The sequence below is a fragment of the Selaginella moellendorffii genome, unplaced genomic scaffold (genome assembly GCF_000143415.4).
Source record: "Selaginella moellendorffii unplaced genomic scaffold, v1.0 SELMOscaffold_11, whole genome shotgun sequence".
NCBI classification, from domain to species: domain Eukaryota; kingdom Viridiplantae; phylum Streptophyta; class Lycopodiopsida; order Selaginellales; family Selaginellaceae; genus Selaginella; species Selaginella moellendorffii.
In genome coordinates, this window is record NW_003314272.1 from 181548 (window position 1) to 197393 (window position 15846).

Genomic DNA, 15846 nt, shown 5'->3' on the forward strand with positions numbered 1-15846 from the left:
TTTTTTTTTCTTCTCGCAGAACAAAGCAAGCCTTGGAAGATACCACTTCTATTCGATACCCGAGGATATTCCATATCCCGTTCGTGTGTTCATGACTGGTCATGGCTATGGCGCTTGCTAGCTGCGCTCCAGCAGTCTCAGGTTCGCTTTCGTCCGTTAAATGTCCTTTCCTTTTGTCATGTGTTATGTTTCTTCTGCATAGGGAGATCCATCTCTGCCAGCGGTAGCATTGCATCTCGGAAGAAAAGATTCCATTGCATGGCTTCGACTGCAGAGGTTTCTAGCTGGGAAGAATTGTCGGAGAAAGTATCGAGACTGCCGGGATACAATGCAGCGGCAGCAGCTGCCAGGCTCCCAAACGTTCAACAGCGGGATTTTGGTGATACAAGCATCGCACAGGTTGTTTTCTACAGGGACAACTCGTCCTGGTGCCCGTATTGCCAGAGAGTGTGGCTGCAGCTTGAAGAAAAGAGGATTCCTTACAAGGTTGAAAAGATAAACATGAACTGCTATGGACCGAAGCCTGCATGGTATCTCGAGAAGGTACCTTCTGGACTGCTTCCAGCTCTAGAGCTCAAAGGCCGGCTTTTGACAGAGTCTCTGGACATAATGCTGATACTGGAAGAGGCTTTTCCGGAACGCCATCCTCTTTTGCCACCCAAAGGTTCTCCCAAAGCGAACGCCGTGGACGGCTTGCTGAGACTGGAGCGACTTCTCGCTGGCGCGTGGCTGAGCAGGCTGAGAAGCTTTTGGACGAAACCCGGACAGTTCGAACGTGCAATGGACGACGTTGATGGCGCTCTTGCGAAGTTCGGTGGCCCATTTTTCCTCGGTGACACGGTAAGCTCTCACACACCGAAGTAGAAGTTTGAAACTGATTATAACGCTGTTTCCTCCACAGTTTTCTTTGGTGGACGCTGTTTATGCTCCTTTCCTAGAGAGAATCGCTGCCAGCATGCCTTACTGGCAAGGAGTTATGATCCGAGGTGAGACTCGGTGGCCTCATCTGCAGGCCTGGTTTGATGCCATGGACGCGAAGCCAAGTTATCAGGCCGTCAAGTCGGATGACTACACTATAACTCACACGTTGGAGCCTCAAATAGGAGCTTGCAGAGCACTCCCGGCTGGCGAGGCATACAGAGCCAAAGTTGATGGGAAAGATGGAAGCTGGGATTTGCCACTAAAAGCAGAAGTGACAGCGTGGGGACGAGAGGAGGGAAATGGGAATAAAGCGGAGGCAGCACAGACTCTTGTTGACAACAACGCAGCAGTGGTCGGTTTCGCTCTCCGAGCCCTCAACAGCGATGAAAAGTATCGGGAATCTGTGGATTTGGGATTCCGATGTGTGGCGCAAGCTCTGGTTGACGGAGTTGAAAGTGCAACTCCTCCTGCTGTTCCTCAGCATTTTTCCAGAGAGGTGGCGAAAGCCGCTGCATATCTGCGAGACAAAGTCGGCGTACCTCGTGATTTGAGCTATCCGGCGGCCAGACAGCTCCGAGCTCATTTGCACTGGCTGGTAAAGGCGCTGGGATCGGAGCTCTACCAGTAGGGAGATTCCATACAAGAAGAGTTTTCCAGGTCTGATACGTTTCTACACTCCCCGAGGCTAAAGAGTTTTCTCTTTGCAGGAGCGCAGAACACGTTGGAAGCTGCCACAATTTTAAGCTCGAGAACCAAAATGCGTAAACTTTTGGAGACAGCACCCTGATTTCGTCTGGCTCAAATCTGTCTCACTGGATAGATTAAATCGTCTAAGCAACCGCAGCAGTCACTTCGCAGGATTGGCAGCAGCATGGGAGACTAGACGAGCGGGAAAGCAAGAGACTTTTTGGAAGTTTGGTGTGAGGTGATTGCAAGGGGATGCGACAAGCAGGCTGGAATCTCATGTTCTCTGGACTGTATGAACTCGGAGCTTGCCAAAGGCTTCCAGGTATGAAATCGAGCCCGGTTGGTGCACAAAGCACTATGCAAGCGACTGTGACCAGCCAACCTCGAATTTAGACTTGCCTCTCCCTTTGTAAGTTCGTAGCACAGGACGCTTTCGCTTTCATTTTTGTTTCCTCACTGTTTATTCTCGTCTTTGCCGGTAGCTTCGGTTTAAGTCAATGGCTCAACAGTGGTATGTTTTTGGAATTCATTTTGAGAGTGTGATCCGTGCAGGCAGGAATGCCGAACAGGAAAGTTGTCCAAGCTCAGGAAGAGCGTTGGCGGCCTAGAGGCACGTCTTTTGTACGTGTCTGGCTTCAGGCTACGTGATGAGAAGATTCAGCGGATCATGCAGCGTCGACTGTCCCTGTCAAGAAGTAGCTCGTAAGTTACGTTGCCGGTTTTTCGTTCGATTGGCTTGATAATTTGTTAGCTAACAAACATGCCCCTTATTTGGTTCTTTTGATCTCGGATCAATCGATCCAGTGATGGTGGCTGCGGTCAATTTTCTCTAGTTGTTAAGCTACCGATTTCGTGGCTTTACGGCCTTGTCTCAGCGATCTCCATTCGTGCATTCATTTATTTGCAAGGGAATGAGAATGATGGTGGTGATATCTTGCAAGCGATCTATCGCTGGGCTACCATTTATCATTGTCAAGGCGGTGAAAGAAAGCGAACGAGAGGGAAGCGACGTTCTTGTTTGGGCAAGAACATGGCACAGTCATGGATGATCTCTAATCGTGCTAATAAGAAGCATAGGTGCGCTGATAAACTGGATTGTGCGATCTAAAAACTATATGACAAAGAGACAAAGATCAAACTCGCGAAAACTTTGGAAGCACTCCTCTCGCAAGTTGTTAAACAAGCTTCCTTGAAATGTTCCAAGAGCACAAACAAGTCGAGTTAAAGAACAGTAACTCCACGGCACAGGCTTCGAACCCACGACCGTCTTGTCCGCCAGCGAGTAAGGCGGGAAAGGTTTTACCGCCACAAGTTTTTAACCCGGGGTTGAGGTGAAGCAAGCAGCAAGGCTAACTAACAAGGCAATATTTTTCCACCGCATTCAATCTGCCGTTCGTTTATTTAAAGAAAAGCCCGCTAACAAACCGAAAGTATTGTCTGGGAAGGAAAGAATACCTCCATAATGTAGTCGTCTACGTAGTTTTACCTTTTTCTACGTTTTAGCGCAAAGTGAAAAAGGAAGGAGGCGATTTATTTTGATCCTTCTCTCGTGTGTCTAGTCTGTGTTGAGTGTTGGCATCCCTGCGCTTGAGTCGGCGCTTTGCCTGCTCCCCCTGTGCCCTACCCTCCCTTTCCACAGCACGGGCAGCGCCTCGGATTCCTCACGGATGATCGCTTTCCAGCCGCTGGAGGAGGCGCAGCATCGCTAGCGCCAGGGCCAGCGCGGCGCCAGCAGCAGCAGCAGTGAGCGCGCCAGCGGCAGCGATCTAATCGCGACGAGGCTATCGGCATTGGATTGGAGCGCGCCCGCGCTTCTGATCGTCCCTCTTCTCAGCCTGGAAGAATGTATGAGTAGCAAGGGGCGGGAGCTCGAGGGCTTTGCGAATTCGAGGTAGGGGCAAATTTCGTGATTTCGTGATGACGAGAATTACAGTGGCAATGTTGGTTGTTCGCAGGGTGTGCAATGGATCGCCGGAGCTGGCCTTGGAAGAAAAAGTCCTCGGAATCCAAAACTCACGACCTTCCTTTGGAGTCGTCGACTGTTATCTCCTCACGGAGCCATCAGTACCACGATGAGCAGTACCAGCAGGTCCTCCTTTGTGTGTGATTTCTTCTCCGCGCATTTCTTATCGGTGGTTTGGTTTTCCCCTTCCAGGCGACGAGGAGCTTTCTCGAAAAGCCCGTAGATGATCCCGCTGTTGCTCTCCAGCACTGCCAGGAGAAATCCAGGATCTTGAGTGAGAAATTGTCTCTCGCTCTCACGGAAATCACTTCAAAGGATAACTTGGTCAAGCAGCATGCAAAAGTGGCTGAAGAAGCAGTCTCAGGTAGCTCTCTATTCTTTCTTTTTTCCTTCTTTCCTTCCATCCAGAGTGTAGTCATGTCAAAATTCTCTCGTGGTACCAGGTTGGGAAAAAGCTGAGACCGAGGCGGCCAACTTGAAGAAGCAGCTGGACGCCTCAACGCAGAAAAATGTGTCTTTGGAGAACCGGCTGGCGCACTTGGATGGGGCACTCAAGGAATGCATGCGCGAGCTGAGAAGCGTCCGTGAGGAGCACGAACAAAAGCTACAGGAAACGCTGGTTAAGAAGGCCAAGGCGTGGGAAAAGGTGAGACAGGAAATGGAGGCCAAGCTTGCGGCTGCAAACGACAGGGCTATCGAATCGGAGGCACAGAAGCATGCGCTGAACAGGTCTCTCCAAGAGCGCGCCAAGGCCATCTCCGAGCTAACCGAGGCAAAAGCTCGCGCGGAAGTACAAGCCAATGTAACGCAAGTCCAACGGGAAGAGGTCGAGAAAGCTTGCGCTGCACTCAAGTACGAAGTCCAGGTTCTAACGAAAGAGGTCGAGATACGCAACGACGAGAAGGATTACAACAAGAAGATGGCCGACGTAGTGAGCAAGCAGCAACTGGAAAACGTCAAGAAAATTGCCAAGCTAGAAGCTGAGTGCCAGAGGCTTAGGGGACTAGTACGGAAAAAACTACCAGGTCCGGCTGCTGTGGCGCAGATGAGGCTGGAGGTTGACGGGAGCATTAACTCGAGATCAAAATCCATGGGAGCTAGAGTGCCATCTCCCATAGCCGCAGCGGATTCTGGAGAGGAGGCTTGGCAGGCTGACAACAAAGAAAACGACGCGCTATCGGAGCGACTGCTGGCTATGGAGGAGGAAACTAAGATGCTGAAAGAAGCCCTGACAAAGAAGAACCAGGAGCTCCAGTCGGCGCGGCTCATGTGTGCGAAAACTGCGAGCAAGCTATCCCTCGTTGAAGAGCAGCTGGAAAGATCACAGGGACCAGCGGAAGCTGGTGGGACGAAAGCGAAGGCTAACAGCAACGGGAATACGTCTGCCGATAGCTGGGCATCTGCTTTAGTAGCTCAGCTGGAACAGTTCAAGAAAGGAAAGGACGGCTCATTGCACTCTGAAAAGCTTTTCGAGTCGTCAAACTTTGATCTCATGGACGATTTCACTGAGATGGAAAGGTTGGCAACGACTTCGTTCGAGAGCACGACGGATTGCTCCGGCAACGTGGACGAGTCGGATGGGGACGCTGAATTCAACAACTGTATCGTGCTGCAAGGTGACAACGCCAAGCTCAAGGCCGAGAGGGGAAGCATGGAGCAGGAGCTGAGCTCGGCCAACGAGCGGATCGAGCGGCTCAAGGCGCAGCTGTCCGAGTCCGAGCAGCTCGTGTCAACTTTACGTGTGCAGCTTGCGTCCATGGAAGAGTCCAAGCAACTGGCCGAGAATCAGCTGGCAGCGATGGCTAACGTGAAAGACGAGCTGGAATCGAAAGTCCGGGCTTCGTGCGCAGAGATGGGACATTTACAGGAAAAGATTCTGGCTCTAGAGAACGAGCTCCAAGAGCAACGACATCGGCATGAGCAAGTAATGAGCAGCGTACAATCGCACGTCTCACAGTAAGTGTTCGTTTGCTTTCTCTGAAAATGACTCGCTAATAACTTTGTATCAGGGGAGGAGCTTCCGAAAACTCTGATCCCGGGCGTTTGCAAGTAAGTGAGAGTGACGTCTTTCCTTCTTTCTCTGATCGAACGAAAGCTTACAAACTTTTTGGGACGCAGGAACGAGAGATTGCGGCAGCCGCTGAAAAGCTAGCCGACTGCCAACGAACTATCATGGCCCTGGGAAAGCAGCTCCACTCGCTCTCGGTTCCGACGGGCTCGTCCTCCAAGGGATCCCTCGATTTTTCCGAGACGTCCATGTCACCAGCGGACGCAAGCCATCATCAGCGTCGGCCGGAGGAGTCTTTCGCTCTAAAGCCCGAAGCAATCCACTCGGAGAGCGATGACGAGGAGCTCCAATGGAAAGTCCAACGCTCGGCCAGTGACATGAGTCGGCTCAGGAGCGTTGCTCGAGAGAACATCCGGAGGCAGGAAATCTACTGGAGCTCTGCCTTGTCGCCGGAGGCTGCGGCATCGTCGCTCGATAGCAGCAACAGCAGCACCACCACCACCAACGGTGAGAAGCAGCAAAGCCAGAGGAAGCTGAGCCAGGATGGAGATTTCTTCGCGTGCTCGCCGGCGTCTGCTTACTCCAAGAACTCGGGATTCAGCAGGTTTTTCCATCGCAGAGCGAGCCTTCACTGAAGCTAGAGGCTGTACGATAGTGGAGTTTTGAAGCTGTGTAAAAAAGATGGTAATAACTTCCCTTCGTTTATCGGAAGACCGTCTTCCTTGCGTAAAGAAAGATTTCTCTTTGCTGCTCCTTCAGTGTACAAAAGAATCGTGTTTGTCTACTTGAGCTTCGAACAGAAATCTGGGAGGTCTAGAACTTGGACGCGAGTGATAGCAGCTGCTGCCTCGCGTTCCGCCGGTGTGTTGTATCCCCAGTTACCTGGAACGAGTGGAAGTTCTTTTCTAGCCAAAGAAATCGAGCAGACATACCAAGGTACAAGTTCCATCTGTCAAGAGCGGGGTCCTTGATCACATTATGAAGTGTGGCCAACCTGTCTTCCACAAAACTGGGAAAGAAAGGTGATAATTTTCATTAGAACAAGGAGAGCATCACGATCTTACTGGAGAATCATTCCCTGGTGCTCTGGACGACTTTGGAGTTGCTTCAATACCTCCACCTTCGGCCTGGAACAAAACCGAAGCTAGATAATATAGAAAAGATTTCGAACTTTATACCCAGTGCCAAGACCAAATATTTTGTCTGTAGGAAAATCGACACCACCTAGCTCTTTAAGCAATGTTGCAGCGAAACGAGCCTGGAAAAAAGCGTTTTGCATTTCTAAAGACTCTTTCTTGGGGCGAGTACCTGCTTTGTAGTAACAATAAAAACTTGAGACGTCGCGAACTTCAAAGAATCAGCTGTTCCAGGGTAGAACCTGCAACGCAGAATTTTGTCACTGAAGTAGTAGTGCGTGACTCGATTCTTAAAATCATAATATCATACCTGTTTGCACTGATCCAAGTCCCGAGGTCTTTCGAGATCCATTCGTCTCTCACTTTGCCAAAAAGCTCAACCAGCTCGTCTCTACTGGCTTCACCCCATTCCTTCATCAGCACAGGCTTGAGCTTCTCCCAATTCTCCAAGACTCCTTCCACTGTCAATCCATTCACCACCTGTGGATAGATTTTCACTCTGGAGAAACAAAGTAGAAACAGCAACTAGAGTTCTTACCGAGGATTTTCCACGGTGAGGTTCCTTGAGCTCCAGCAACAATCTCACCAGCAGAACATTCTCATAGCCAGTTTCTACAACTGGTCTAACCTGGAAAAGGAAAGAGAAGAGAAAAAAAAGGAAGAATGGCTGCCTGTTTGATTCGAAGGAAACGATCGCCTTACAGTCCGCATGCTGTCGAGAATCCATGCATCCGTCTCAGCGCTCACATTCGCGAAAAGCTCCGGCCATCTCAATTTCGCGGCCTGCAAGAGAAACCACACTTGGAAGCACAATCTCAAGAGGAGGAGCGTGTCGATCGATCAGGACTTGCGCCTACCTTGAGCGCCGAAATGGAGCTCTCTCCGCAGCTGTCGCAGAGAACGCCGTCAAAATCCAGAGCGTAGAGGTGAGCTCCTTCTGCCATAGCTGACAAAGTAAATAGAAAAATAGGGTTCTTCGTCTAGCTAGGCAATGGCGGAGCATCTCTACGCCTTGGATTTCGACGGTGTGCTATGCGACAGCTGCGGCGAGGCATCGATCGCTGGCCTGGAGGTTTGTAATCATCCGATCGATTGAATGTGTGCTTTTTCGTCGTTGATTCATGTGAAGTTCATCAGGCCGCGAAGCAGCGATGGCCAGAGCATTTCAAGCGCGTCGACGCACAGCGCGAGGCCGAGATTCTCGAGAGAATGCACACGGTAAGATGAATCGACGGGAGTCCATGCATTGAAATTTGGATCGCAGGTAAGACCAGTGGTGGAGACGGGTGACGATTTCTTGCTACTCGCTCGTGTGCTGGCCAAAGTCGAAAATGGAACCTCGGTAAGATTTTTTATTTTTATTTTTATTTTTGTCTTTGTTCGTGCTGTTCTAGAGCAAAGTTCTTTCGTATTCCAATGTAGATTGCGTCTCACCTCGACGAGGAGAACATCCTCGAGTCTTGGACCGAGTCGATAAAGCGATCGTTTATGGAAGAGATTGGAGAAGCACGCCACAAGCAGGAGCTGGAAGATCTTCTGGGAAGCGTGAGGGACGCCTGGATCTCGCGTGATGTACACGGATGGCTCAAGACTAACAGGTGCTTTCACGTTTTTTCTCCGGCTTGAGATTTCTAACACACGGACTCCAGGTTCTACCCAGGAATCTCGGATGCAATCAAGTTCTCCTCGTCCAAACTGTTTATCGTTACTACGAAGGAGGTATTTATCTATGCAGCTTGTCTTGAGTGATGAATCCCTCTTCCAGGCGAGGTTTGTGACAATGTCACTCAAGGAGCTGGCAGGAGTGGACTTCCCAGAGGAGAATATATATGGACTGGGATCCGGGTATTTTACTGCTTTCTTTCTCAGACGTGCGTTTATATATTTTCTTCCAGTCCTAAGGTTGAGGTATTGAAGAAACTCCAGAACCGGGCAGAGCACCGAGGAATGACACTTCAGTACGTGTGATTTTGTTTCGATTTTACGTGCACTCAACCTTTTTGTTTCGTTGCTCCAGTTTTGTGGAGGACAGGCTTTCAACCTTGTTGAATGTGATCGATGATCGAGTGTTGAATAATTGGAACTTGCACCTTGGTGAGCATGAGAATCACATGTCGATTACGAAAATAAAGTTTTGCGTCTATCTGTTTGCAGCTAGCTGGGGTTACAACACTCCCACAGAACGGGAGGAAGCTTCAAAAAAACCGCGCATCGAAGTACTGGAATTGGCGGACTTTTGCTCCAAACTGAATTGACTCGGACCGATCTCTGTCGTCTACACTGTTCGGGGAATCGGGCTTGGTGGAGACGACAAATCTTGTAGCGACTCCAAACTTCGGCTTCTAGCAAACGCAAAGGATCTAGATTACGGGGCACGGAACAGGTTATTTCCAAAGATACGCAAAACCAGCAGCCTTCATCAAGCAGCTTATCAGGGAGGATTTTTCGCGTCTTTCCAAGGTTGGGAGCCGTCTCAAGAATGTGGTGGGTCAGCAGTGACTAATTTTCTTTCGTTTTGCAGAAGCAAAAATGCATCTTTGCTGGCTATGGCCGTGTGTGTGAAGAAGTCAGGGGGGAAGGATTCCACAGCAGGAGCGTTCACCTGGTAACGTCCATGAAGCAGCAATACCTAATCGCGATGCCAGCAACTGTCGCTTCCCTCCAATTGGCTGCTCTCCATCGACTACGGCCCCGATTCTTCACGGGAATCTCTGTCAAAGAGGCATTTTTTGGTGGCCGGAGAGCACGAAGAGATGCGGCTCTAGCGGTTCGTGCGACGAAGAAGAGCAGCAGCGGGGACAACAATGGTTTCAATGGCAACGGGAAGAAAGTCCCTCGTTTCGGCACGCCATTTCCAGATGGAAACTCGGAGATTGACAGCCCCGTGCCATGGGACCAACTTCCTATCAACGAGTTCAACAGCTTACAGGAATCCCAGTACTTCTCCTGGGCCGTGGAGAGCGTCTGGCTTTACTCGATGAAGATTGGTGGGATTGCTGCGTGCTGTACCGTGTTCTTGGGATGGCCGGTCGCGTCACTCAGCGTGAATCCAGAGTCCGACTTGCTCAAGTGCACACTCGGGGCTTTGAGTGGGGGTCTCATGGGTGCAACGTTAGCAGCTTTACGACTCTACCTTGGCTGGGCACACATCGGAGATCGTCTGTTCAGTGTTACAGTCGAGTGTAAGTACTGCCTAGCGACTGTTGTCTTTGTTTCTCTAAAACACAATTCGCTATTTTCTGCAGACGAGGAGACTGGGTGGTACGACGGCCAGGTATGTAAAATGAGATTTTCGGTGCAGACTTAGAGAGACTGAGACAGCTCGTTATTTTCTAGACTTGGATCAAACCCCCGGAAGTTTTAGCTCGCGATCGGCTGGTTGGCGCTTACACGGTACGAAAAACAGGAAAAAAAAATTTTTAAGCTCGGCTCAAATGGACGCCTTCGTTTTCCTTCCAGGTGAAGCCAGCTCTCAGCAGGGTGAGAGTGACGCTCATTGGATTGGCAGTCTCGCTCTCCATCTGCGCCGCATTACTCTTCTCCATCCCGGAGACCAGATCCAGCTTGCTGCTACAGAAGATCCAGACGCAGCCCCCTCCTCCGCGCTCCTCCATCAAAGGCTACAGTGAAAAGTCCGCTAGAACGTACGAGCCAAGCGCGTTCGTGGGTCCGGACGAGGAATTTACGAGAGCTCCCGGAGTTGAAGATAATGGTGGAGTTCTTCCGGATTTATGTACTTGACGCGATGAAAACAAATTTAGGCATACCGGAGATTCTCACCTTAAAATGGGCACGTGCAAAATCCCAGTGTGTTAGTTTGGGATGGATAGCTATGGAAGAAGTGGTGGTGTTGTGTAGAATGGATTTGGGGCGCAAGCACACTTGAGAGAGTGATACTTGATAGATTGATAGCTCGCAAGGACATTTGGTAGATTGCTAGCCAGAGATTTCAATCCAAATGGAGATAGACTTTTGCTCGAGGTGGGATGGCTCGATGCAAATTGGGACGCGAGCGAGGGAGGAGGATCTAGTCGGCGATGGTGGCGAATTGGATCTCTGGATGTTCAGCAACAACAAGCGGCAAAAGACCACCCATGGCGAGGAAGAAGATCACGAGCAAGGGAGGCGCACGGCGCTGCACGACATTCCGGGCTCTATCTTGGCGGCGATAATCGCTCTGGTGCCCGACACACGCAGCCGCAACGCAGCGTCACTCGTGTGCAAGGAGTGGCACGCAATGGAGCGCGCGACGCGACGCCGGCTGTGCCTCCGCGGCAGCTCCGCCCAGCTCCACATGCTGCCCACCACCTTCCATGCCGTGCGGCACCTCGACGTCTCCAACGTCTCGCCCTGGGGCACCACGCTGTACGCCGCCCACTCGGCGGTGTGCGGCCAGCTTACCGCGCGGTGGCTCAACCGGGCCTTCCCCAGCGTCGTGGATCTCACCGTCTACGCCCGCGATGGTACGGACATCCAGCTCGTGGCCGCCTCCTGGCCCGACCTTGAGACCGTACGCCTGGTTCGATGGCACCAGCGCCCCACCGGCGCCGGCGGCGATGGCAGCGATGGCGGCGACGCCGCCATGGAGCTCCGCGGCCTCCTCTCTTCGTGCCCCCGCCTCACCCATCTCGACCTCTCGCGCTTCTACTGCTGGGCCGAGGACATTGCGCCCGCGCTCCAGGCCAGCCCATCCGCCAATCTCCGCGTCCTCAACCTCCTCAAGCTCTCGCCCGAGGGATTCAAGGCCGCGGAGCTCCTCGCCATCGCCGCCGCGTGTGGGATCAACCTCGAGGAGCTCTACGCGCTGTGCGAGTTCGATCCGCGGTTCCTCGACTGCTTGAGCGACGAGTGCCTGATCCAGGTCGCCGACTACTGCCCGCACCTCCGCGTGCTCCACCTCGTGGATTCCACGCAGTTCTCCGCCAGCCGCGATCCCGCCAGCGATGATCCGGTGTTTGGCGCCCCCGCGCTCGACGCCAGCGTCACGGTCCGGGGGCTGGAGTCCCTGTTCCAGGCGCTGCCGCTGCTGGAAGATCTCGCGCTGCTGCTAGGCCACAAGGTAAGAGACTCCGCCCCGGCATTCGAGGCCCTGGCCAAGAGCTCCAAGAGCGTCCACGCGCTCCACCTCGGCCACTTCCAGGGCTTGTGCTCGGGCAGCAATGGGATCGCGCGCTGCGGCGCCGCCGGGCTGCGGACCCTCCAGCTCCGGAGCTGTGACGATCTCACGGACGCCGCGCTGGGCGCCATCGCCAGCGCCAGCCCACAGATCTCCTGGCTGGGCCTCCGCCGCTGCCCGCTCGTCACCCCGGCTGGCCTCTCCTCGTGCGTCTCGATTCTCCGCCGGAGTCTCACCCGCGTGGAGATCGAGTGCTGCCCGACGCTGTCCACGCGCAATCTCCTCCGCGCGCTAGCTCCGGTGCGATCCACGCTCCAGCACCTCCACGTCGATTGCGTGTGGGATGCGGACCTGGAAGAAGAAGAACAAGGAGGGGCTGAGCAAGAGCAAGAGCAAGATCAAGCGCTGGATCTCTTCGGAAATCTCGCCTGGAAGAAGCTCCACCACCTCTCGCTGTGGATCTCGGCAGCGCATCTCATCAGCCCGCTCGTCCAGATGAATCTCATCTCCCACTGCCCGCTCCTCCGCGAGCTCAGCATCCGGGTGGAGGGCGACTGCCGCCTCTTCGCCAAGCCGCAAGCTCGCGAGTTTGGGCTGCGCTCCTTCGCGCGCTTCCCATCGCTGGCGAGCCTCCGCCTGGATCTCAGCGAGGCGGTGGGCTACGCGCTCAGTGCCCCCGGCGGCAACCGCGATCTCAGCATCTGGGAGCGCTTCTACCTCCAGGGGATCCAGTCACTGCCCGGCCTCCAGGAGCTCGACTACTTCCCTCCCTCGGACAAGGACGTGAACTATCGCGGGATGACGCTGCCGGGAGTGGGACTGATCTCGCAGTGCCATGGTCTCCGCAAGCTCTTCGTGCATGGCACCGCGTACGAGCACCTCTTCATGATGCTGCTCAAGATCTATAACTTGCGCGACGTCCAGCTCCGCGCGGACTACTTCCCGGCCCCGGATATGGAGACGTCCACCGAGATGAGAGCCGAGTCGTGCAAGCGGTTTGAGACTCTACTCGAGAAGCGTGGCTTCCCCGACTAGAAATCTGGAAGAAAGCAAGATAAGTTTGTGACATCGATCGTATCGTACCGTACCAGCTATCAAGATGTTCGCGACGAACTCGGATCGATCAACCGAAGCGAGATCGAAAAGTTGGCAATGCGATCGTGGAAAATAAGCCTTTTCATCCGTTCCTCCGTTCTGGGGAGTTTGATTAGTGTCGTATCAGACGATGTTCTGGAAGGCCACAAAAAGAGTGACATGACCGACGTACAGAGAGTGATATTATAGAGCGGGGCCAGCCCTTTACCTCAGTGGGAGCAGTGAATAAAGTAGACTCTTCTCGCGAGAAAAAGCAAGATGAAACAGTCAGCAGCGAGTCCATTAGAAGAATTCCTAGATTATTTTCACCTTTGGAGTCGATTCTTTTCGCCTTCTCGTTGACAAAATATCAAAGTGAGTCAGGCCGCACAACAAAGGAAAAGAAAAATCGCTCACGTTTAGAAAGAGTGCACCAGATCGTTGCAGCGGCAGAGTGACGAAAATCTCTGCAGGATTTTCGATCCTGTAGCATCTCGTCAGGAATAAAGAAAGAAAAAAAGGTAAAAAGGAAGTGTGTACCTCAAGATAGAAATTCCCGGCCGCTGAGAAAAAAATCCATGTAGCTCCAGCCTGGTCTCTTCTTGATTCCTCTCTGGCTCATGATCCTCCTCACGTTTGTCGCATCGTCCCAGTTCCCAGCAGCAGCATGGGTGTTCGACAGAAGAAGATAAGCCGACGCATTCTCCGGTTCCAGAGAAAACACTCGCTCGGCAGCAACAGCTCCTCGTCTCGAGTCTCCGATGCTCCGGCATGCGCTCAGCAAGATCATCCATGCAACCACGTCCGGGTCGAAAGGCATGGCGACGATCAGCTCTTCCGCTTGCTCCAGCTGTCCAGCTCTGCCAAGAAGCCCGATCATGCAAAGGTAGAGATCGTAAGGTGGAACGATGGCATAGTCCTCCTGTGCTGAGGTGAAGAAAAACCAAGCATCAGTAAGCATTCCTCCATGGCTGCAAGCGCACAAAACACTTACGACGACGATCCAGTCCGGAACCAAGCCTCCGAGGTTCAAGTTTTGGAAGAGCTCGATGGCACCAGCCGCACAGCCGTTTTGCGCGAAAGCCACGATGGTGGCCGTCCAGGAACCTATATCGTGCCTCGGCATTTTCTCGAGCATCGTCCTCGCCTCCATCAAAAGGCCACACTTTCCATACATGTTGATCAGAGCCGTGCCAACTGAAATCTCCGAGACAACCCCGCCTTGGACGATGCTTGCATGGATAAGTTTGCCTTCTCGAGGTGCCACAAGGCTTGAACATGCCTGTAAAACGCTGGTGTAGGAGACCTTGTCCGCTCGGAAACCTTCCAGATCCATCAGCTTGAACAGCCGAAGAGCAATTTCTGCGTGACCACTTTCAGCATAGGTTGCGATCATGGAAGTCCATGAAACTGTATCTTGCTCTGGCATTGAATCAAACACCTTCCTCGCGTTGTCCAATTCTTCGCTCCGTGCATAGCTTGTGATCATTGTCGTCCAAGCAACAAGATTACGCTGAGGCATTTTCTCGAACACGCACCGAGCAGCTTGCAGCTCCCCGTTGAGAGAGTAGACGCTGAGCATTGCGTTCCAAGAGACGATGTTTGGTCGTGGAATCCGGCTAAACATCCTCCACGACTCTTGGAGCTGTCCGTTCTGGCCGTAAGCCACCACCATCGCTGTCCAGGAGATCACATCTCTCTCCTTCATCTCCAAGAACAAGTTTTCGGCCTCTTCAATGTTGCTGCTTTGAGAGTGAGTTTGCACCATGGCGTTCCACGAAACCAAGTTCCTCTTCGGCATTTTGTCGAACACACTCCTCGCTTCATCCAGAGCCCGGTTCTGAGCATAAGCCACTATCATCGCGTTCCAAGACATGACGTCGTGCTGAGTGACACTGTCAAAGATTTCTTTTGCTTCTTCGGCATCGCCACCTTCAGCATACGCCAGCAGCATTGCAGTGCACGAAGCAACGCTGTGCTCGGGCATGTCTTCAAAGATTTCTCTCGCAGCATCGATCTTCCCCGACTGAGCGTAAGAGGTGACCATCGCGATCCAGGAAGCTCTATCCCACTCTGCCATCCGATCAAACACTCCTTTCGTTTCTTCCAGGCTTCCGCGAGCCGAGGAAGCCTGAAGCACCAAGTTCCAAGATATCAAATCCTTCACTGGCAGTCTGTGAAAAAAATCCCAGGCCTCTCCATGATGCGCGTAGCCTTGCAGCATCGAATTGCAAGTAACCAAGTTCCACCCCGGCATCCCCTCAAACACTCTTCTCGCATCTTTCAACATTCCAGCCGCGGCATGAGCCGTCACGAGAGCGTTCCACGGAACTAGATTCTTCTCCGGCATCTCATCGAAGACGCGCCTCGCATCGACCAAGAATCCATCCTGGCTGTAGATTCCTATCATGGCGGTACAGGAAACCATATCCCTCTGAGGCATTCTCTGGAATACGATCTTGGATCTATCCAAATGCCCGTTCTCGGCATACGCTCCACACAAGAGCGTCCACGAGAAGACATTCTTCCTGTGGATCCTTGCAAATGCCGCAAGCGATTTCTCCACCTGGCCGCAGCTCCCATACATCCGGACGAGCAAATTTCCCAAAATCGTTCCGCGATCCATCCCCGTCGCGGCAAAATGCGCGTGGAGCTTCCTGCCTTCGCCAAGATCCCTGGCATCACCGAGGTGCCGCAGCCAGGAGACGAGGAGATGCGATCCATCGGCGGCCCTCCCGCGCATCCACACATTAGGGCGAGTGGCAGTGTGGGTTTTAGTTTGGTCTAGGTTAGGGTTTTTGTGCGCGGCAAGAACTCCCAGTGTAGAAGGCGGCTTTGCGAGCGAGGAGACGCCGCCGAGATGAAGCTCGTGAGGTACGTCGGCGCATCTCCATCGCCTCTCCTCTTTCTCTTCCACAGGGTTTAGGGTTCTCGCGCACTG

The 15846-nt window shown here is 52.8% G+C and overlaps 7 protein-coding genes across 11 annotated transcripts; 5 read left to right on the forward strand and 2 right to left on the reverse strand.

Annotated features, from left to right (window-relative positions):
* The first annotated feature begins 34 nt into the window (after positions 1–34).
* On the forward strand, positions 35–2469 carry LOC9651507. Its single transcript, XM_002968599.2, has 4 exons — positions 35–141; positions 203–840; positions 902–1578; positions 1629–2469. The coding sequence occupies exons 1-3, from the start codon at positions 102–104 to the stop codon at positions 1547–1549; spliced, it is 1326 nt and encodes a 441-aa protein (XP_002968645.2). The 5' UTR covers positions 35–101; the 3' UTR covers positions 1550–1578; positions 1629–2469.
* A 576-nt stretch (positions 2470–3045) lies between these two features.
* LOC9650757 (filament-like plant protein 4) lies at positions 3046–6331 on the forward strand. The gene is made up of 6 exons (XM_002968600.2): positions 3046–3499; positions 3564–3697; positions 3764–3935; positions 4015–5527; positions 5581–5620; positions 5690–6331. Exons 2-6 carry the CDS (start codon positions 3572–3574, stop codon positions 6212–6214), a joined length of 2376 nt encoding a protein of 791 aa, XP_002968646.2. The 5' UTR covers positions 3046–3499; positions 3564–3571; the 3' UTR covers positions 6215–6331.
* LOC9651482 lies at positions 6255–7690 on the reverse strand. Of its 2 annotated transcripts, none has more exons than XM_002968885.2 (9): positions 7573–7690; positions 7418–7498; positions 7254–7343; positions 7026–7195; positions 6888–6957; positions 6758–6837; positions 6644–6706; positions 6512–6588; positions 6255–6461 (listed from the first exon to the last, which is right to left on the reverse strand). In XM_002968885.2, exons 1-9 carry the CDS (start codon positions 7657–7659, stop codon positions 6361–6363), a joined length of 819 nt encoding a protein of 272 aa, XP_002968931.1. In that variant the 5' UTR covers positions 7660–7690; the 3' UTR covers positions 6255–6360. The 2 variants fall into 2 exon arrangements, with proteins under 2 accessions (XP_002968931.1, XP_024529833.1); XM_024674065.1 differs by having other exon boundaries at positions 7418–7515; positions 7573–7637.
* Positions 7670–9090, forward strand: LOC9651508. 2 transcript variants are annotated; one of them, XM_024674066.1, is made up of 9 exons: positions 7670–7787; positions 7853–7933; positions 7980–8057; positions 8138–8313; positions 8365–8434; positions 8481–8560; positions 8611–8673; positions 8733–8809; positions 8848–8890. In XM_024674066.1, exons 1-9 carry the CDS (start codon positions 7707–7709, stop codon positions 8871–8873), a joined length of 732 nt encoding a protein of 243 aa, XP_024529834.1. In that variant the 5' UTR covers positions 7670–7706; the 3' UTR covers positions 8874–8890. The 2 variants fall into 2 exon arrangements, with proteins under 2 accessions (XP_024529834.1, XP_002968647.1); XM_002968601.2 differs by having other exon boundaries at positions 7672–7787; positions 8870–9090.
* Positions 9019–10488, forward strand: LOC9650758 (protein CONSERVED IN THE GREEN LINEAGE AND DIATOMS 27, chloroplastic). Its single transcript, XM_024674064.1, has 5 exons — positions 9019–9175; positions 9237–9897; positions 9961–9989; positions 10052–10108; positions 10175–10488. Exons 2-5 carry the CDS (start codon positions 9330–9332, stop codon positions 10454–10456), a joined length of 936 nt encoding a protein of 311 aa, XP_024529832.1. The 5' UTR covers positions 9019–9175; positions 9237–9329; the 3' UTR covers positions 10457–10488.
* A 162-nt stretch (positions 10489–10650) lies between these two features.
* Positions 10651–13136, forward strand: LOC9650759 (F-box/LRR-repeat MAX2 homolog A). The gene has a single exon (XM_002968603.2). The coding sequence runs from the start codon at positions 10674–10676 to the stop codon at positions 12864–12866; it is 2193 nt and encodes a 730-aa protein (XP_002968649.2). The 5' UTR covers positions 10651–10673; the 3' UTR covers positions 12867–13136.
* On the reverse strand, positions 12995–15675 carry LOC112346047 (pentatricopeptide repeat-containing protein At4g02750-like). Of its 3 annotated transcripts, XR_002992267.1 has the most exons (4): positions 13446–15675; positions 13323–13389; positions 13236–13257; positions 12995–13163 (listed from the first exon to the last, which is right to left on the reverse strand). XR_002992267.1 is itself a non-coding variant. In XM_024674052.1 (2 exons), exon 1 carries the CDS (start codon positions 15646–15648, stop codon positions 13447–13449), a length of 2202 nt encoding a protein of 733 aa, XP_024529820.1. In that variant the 5' UTR covers positions 15649–15675; the 3' UTR covers positions 13302–13389; position 13446. The 3 variants fall into 3 exon arrangements, 2 of the variants coding, with proteins under 2 accessions (XP_024529820.1, XP_024529821.1); XM_024674052.1 differs by lacking the exons at positions 12995–13163; positions 13236–13257 and having other exon boundaries at positions 13302–13389; XM_024674053.1 differs by lacking the exons at positions 12995–13163; positions 13236–13257; positions 13323–13389 and having other exon boundaries at positions 13679–13832; positions 13900–15675.
* Between the last annotated feature and the right edge of the window lie 171 nt (positions 15676–15846).

Excerpts from the sequence above, each read along its gene's own strand:
- LOC9650758 (XM_024674064.1), top strand. The coding sequence starts at position 9,330 with ATGAAGCAGCAATACCTAATCGCGATGCCAGCAACTGTCGCTTCCCTC. Across the intron at positions 9,990-10,051 it reads CTGGGTGGTACGACGGCCAG|ACTTGGATCAAACCCCCGGA; the intron begins GTATGTAAAATG and ends GTTATTTTCTAG. Across the intron at positions 10,109-10,174 it reads GGCTGGTTGGCGCTTACACG|GTGAAGCCAGCTCTCAGCAG; the intron begins GTACGAAAAACA and ends TTTTCCTTCCAG.
- LOC9651507 (XM_002968599.2), top strand. The coding sequence starts at position 102 with ATGGCTATGGCGCTTGCTAGCTGCGCTCCAGCAGTCTCAG. Across the intron at positions 142-202 it reads CTGCGCTCCAGCAGTCTCAG|GGAGATCCATCTCTGCCAGC; the intron begins GTTCGCTTTCGT and ends TCTTCTGCATAG. Across the intron at positions 841-901 it reads CATTTTTCCTCGGTGACACG|TTTTCTTTGGTGGACGCTGT; the intron begins GTAAGCTCTCAC and ends TTTCCTCCACAG.
- LOC9650759 (XM_002968603.2), top strand. The coding sequence starts at position 10,674 with ATGGAGATAGACTTTTGCTCGAGGTGGGATGGCTCGATGCAAATTGGG.
- LOC112346047 (XM_024674052.1), bottom strand. The coding sequence starts at position 15,648 with ATGCGCGGGAGGGCCGCCGATGGATCGCATCTCCTCGTCTCCTGGCTG.
- LOC9651482 (XM_002968885.2), bottom strand. The coding sequence starts at position 7,659 with ATGGCAGAAGGAGCTCACCTCTACGCTCTGGATTTTGACGGCGTTCTC. Across the intron at positions 7,344-7,417 it reads TTCTCGACAGCATGCGGACT|GTTAGACCAGTTGTAGAAAC; the intron begins GTAAGGCGATCG and ends TTCCTTTTCCAG. Across the intron at positions 6,838-6,887 it reads TTATTGTTACTACAAAGCAG|GCTCGTTTCGCTGCAACATT; the intron begins GTACTCGCCCCA and ends GCTTTTTTCCAG.
- LOC9651508 (XM_002968601.2), top strand. The coding sequence starts at position 7,707 with ATGGCGGAGCATCTCTACGCCTTGGATTTCGACGGTGTGCTATGCGAC. Across the intron at positions 8,314-8,364 it reads GGATGGCTCAAGACTAACAG|GTTCTACCCAGGAATCTCGG; the intron begins GTGCTTTCACGT and ends CACGGACTCCAG. Across the intron at positions 8,674-8,732 it reads CACCGAGGAATGACACTTCA|TTTTGTGGAGGACAGGCTTT; the intron begins GTACGTGTGATT and ends TCGTTGCTCCAG.
- LOC9650757 (XM_002968600.2), top strand. The coding sequence starts at position 3,572 with ATGGATCGCCGGAGCTGGCCTTGGAAGAAAAAGTCCTCGGAATCCAAA. Across the intron at positions 3,936-4,014 it reads GGCTGAAGAAGCAGTCTCAG|GTTGGGAAAAAGCTGAGACC; the intron begins GTAGCTCTCTAT and ends TCGTGGTACCAG. Across the intron at positions 5,621-5,689 it reads CTGATCCCGGGCGTTTGCAA|GAACGAGAGATTGCGGCAGC; the intron begins GTAAGTGAGAGT and ends TTTGGGACGCAG.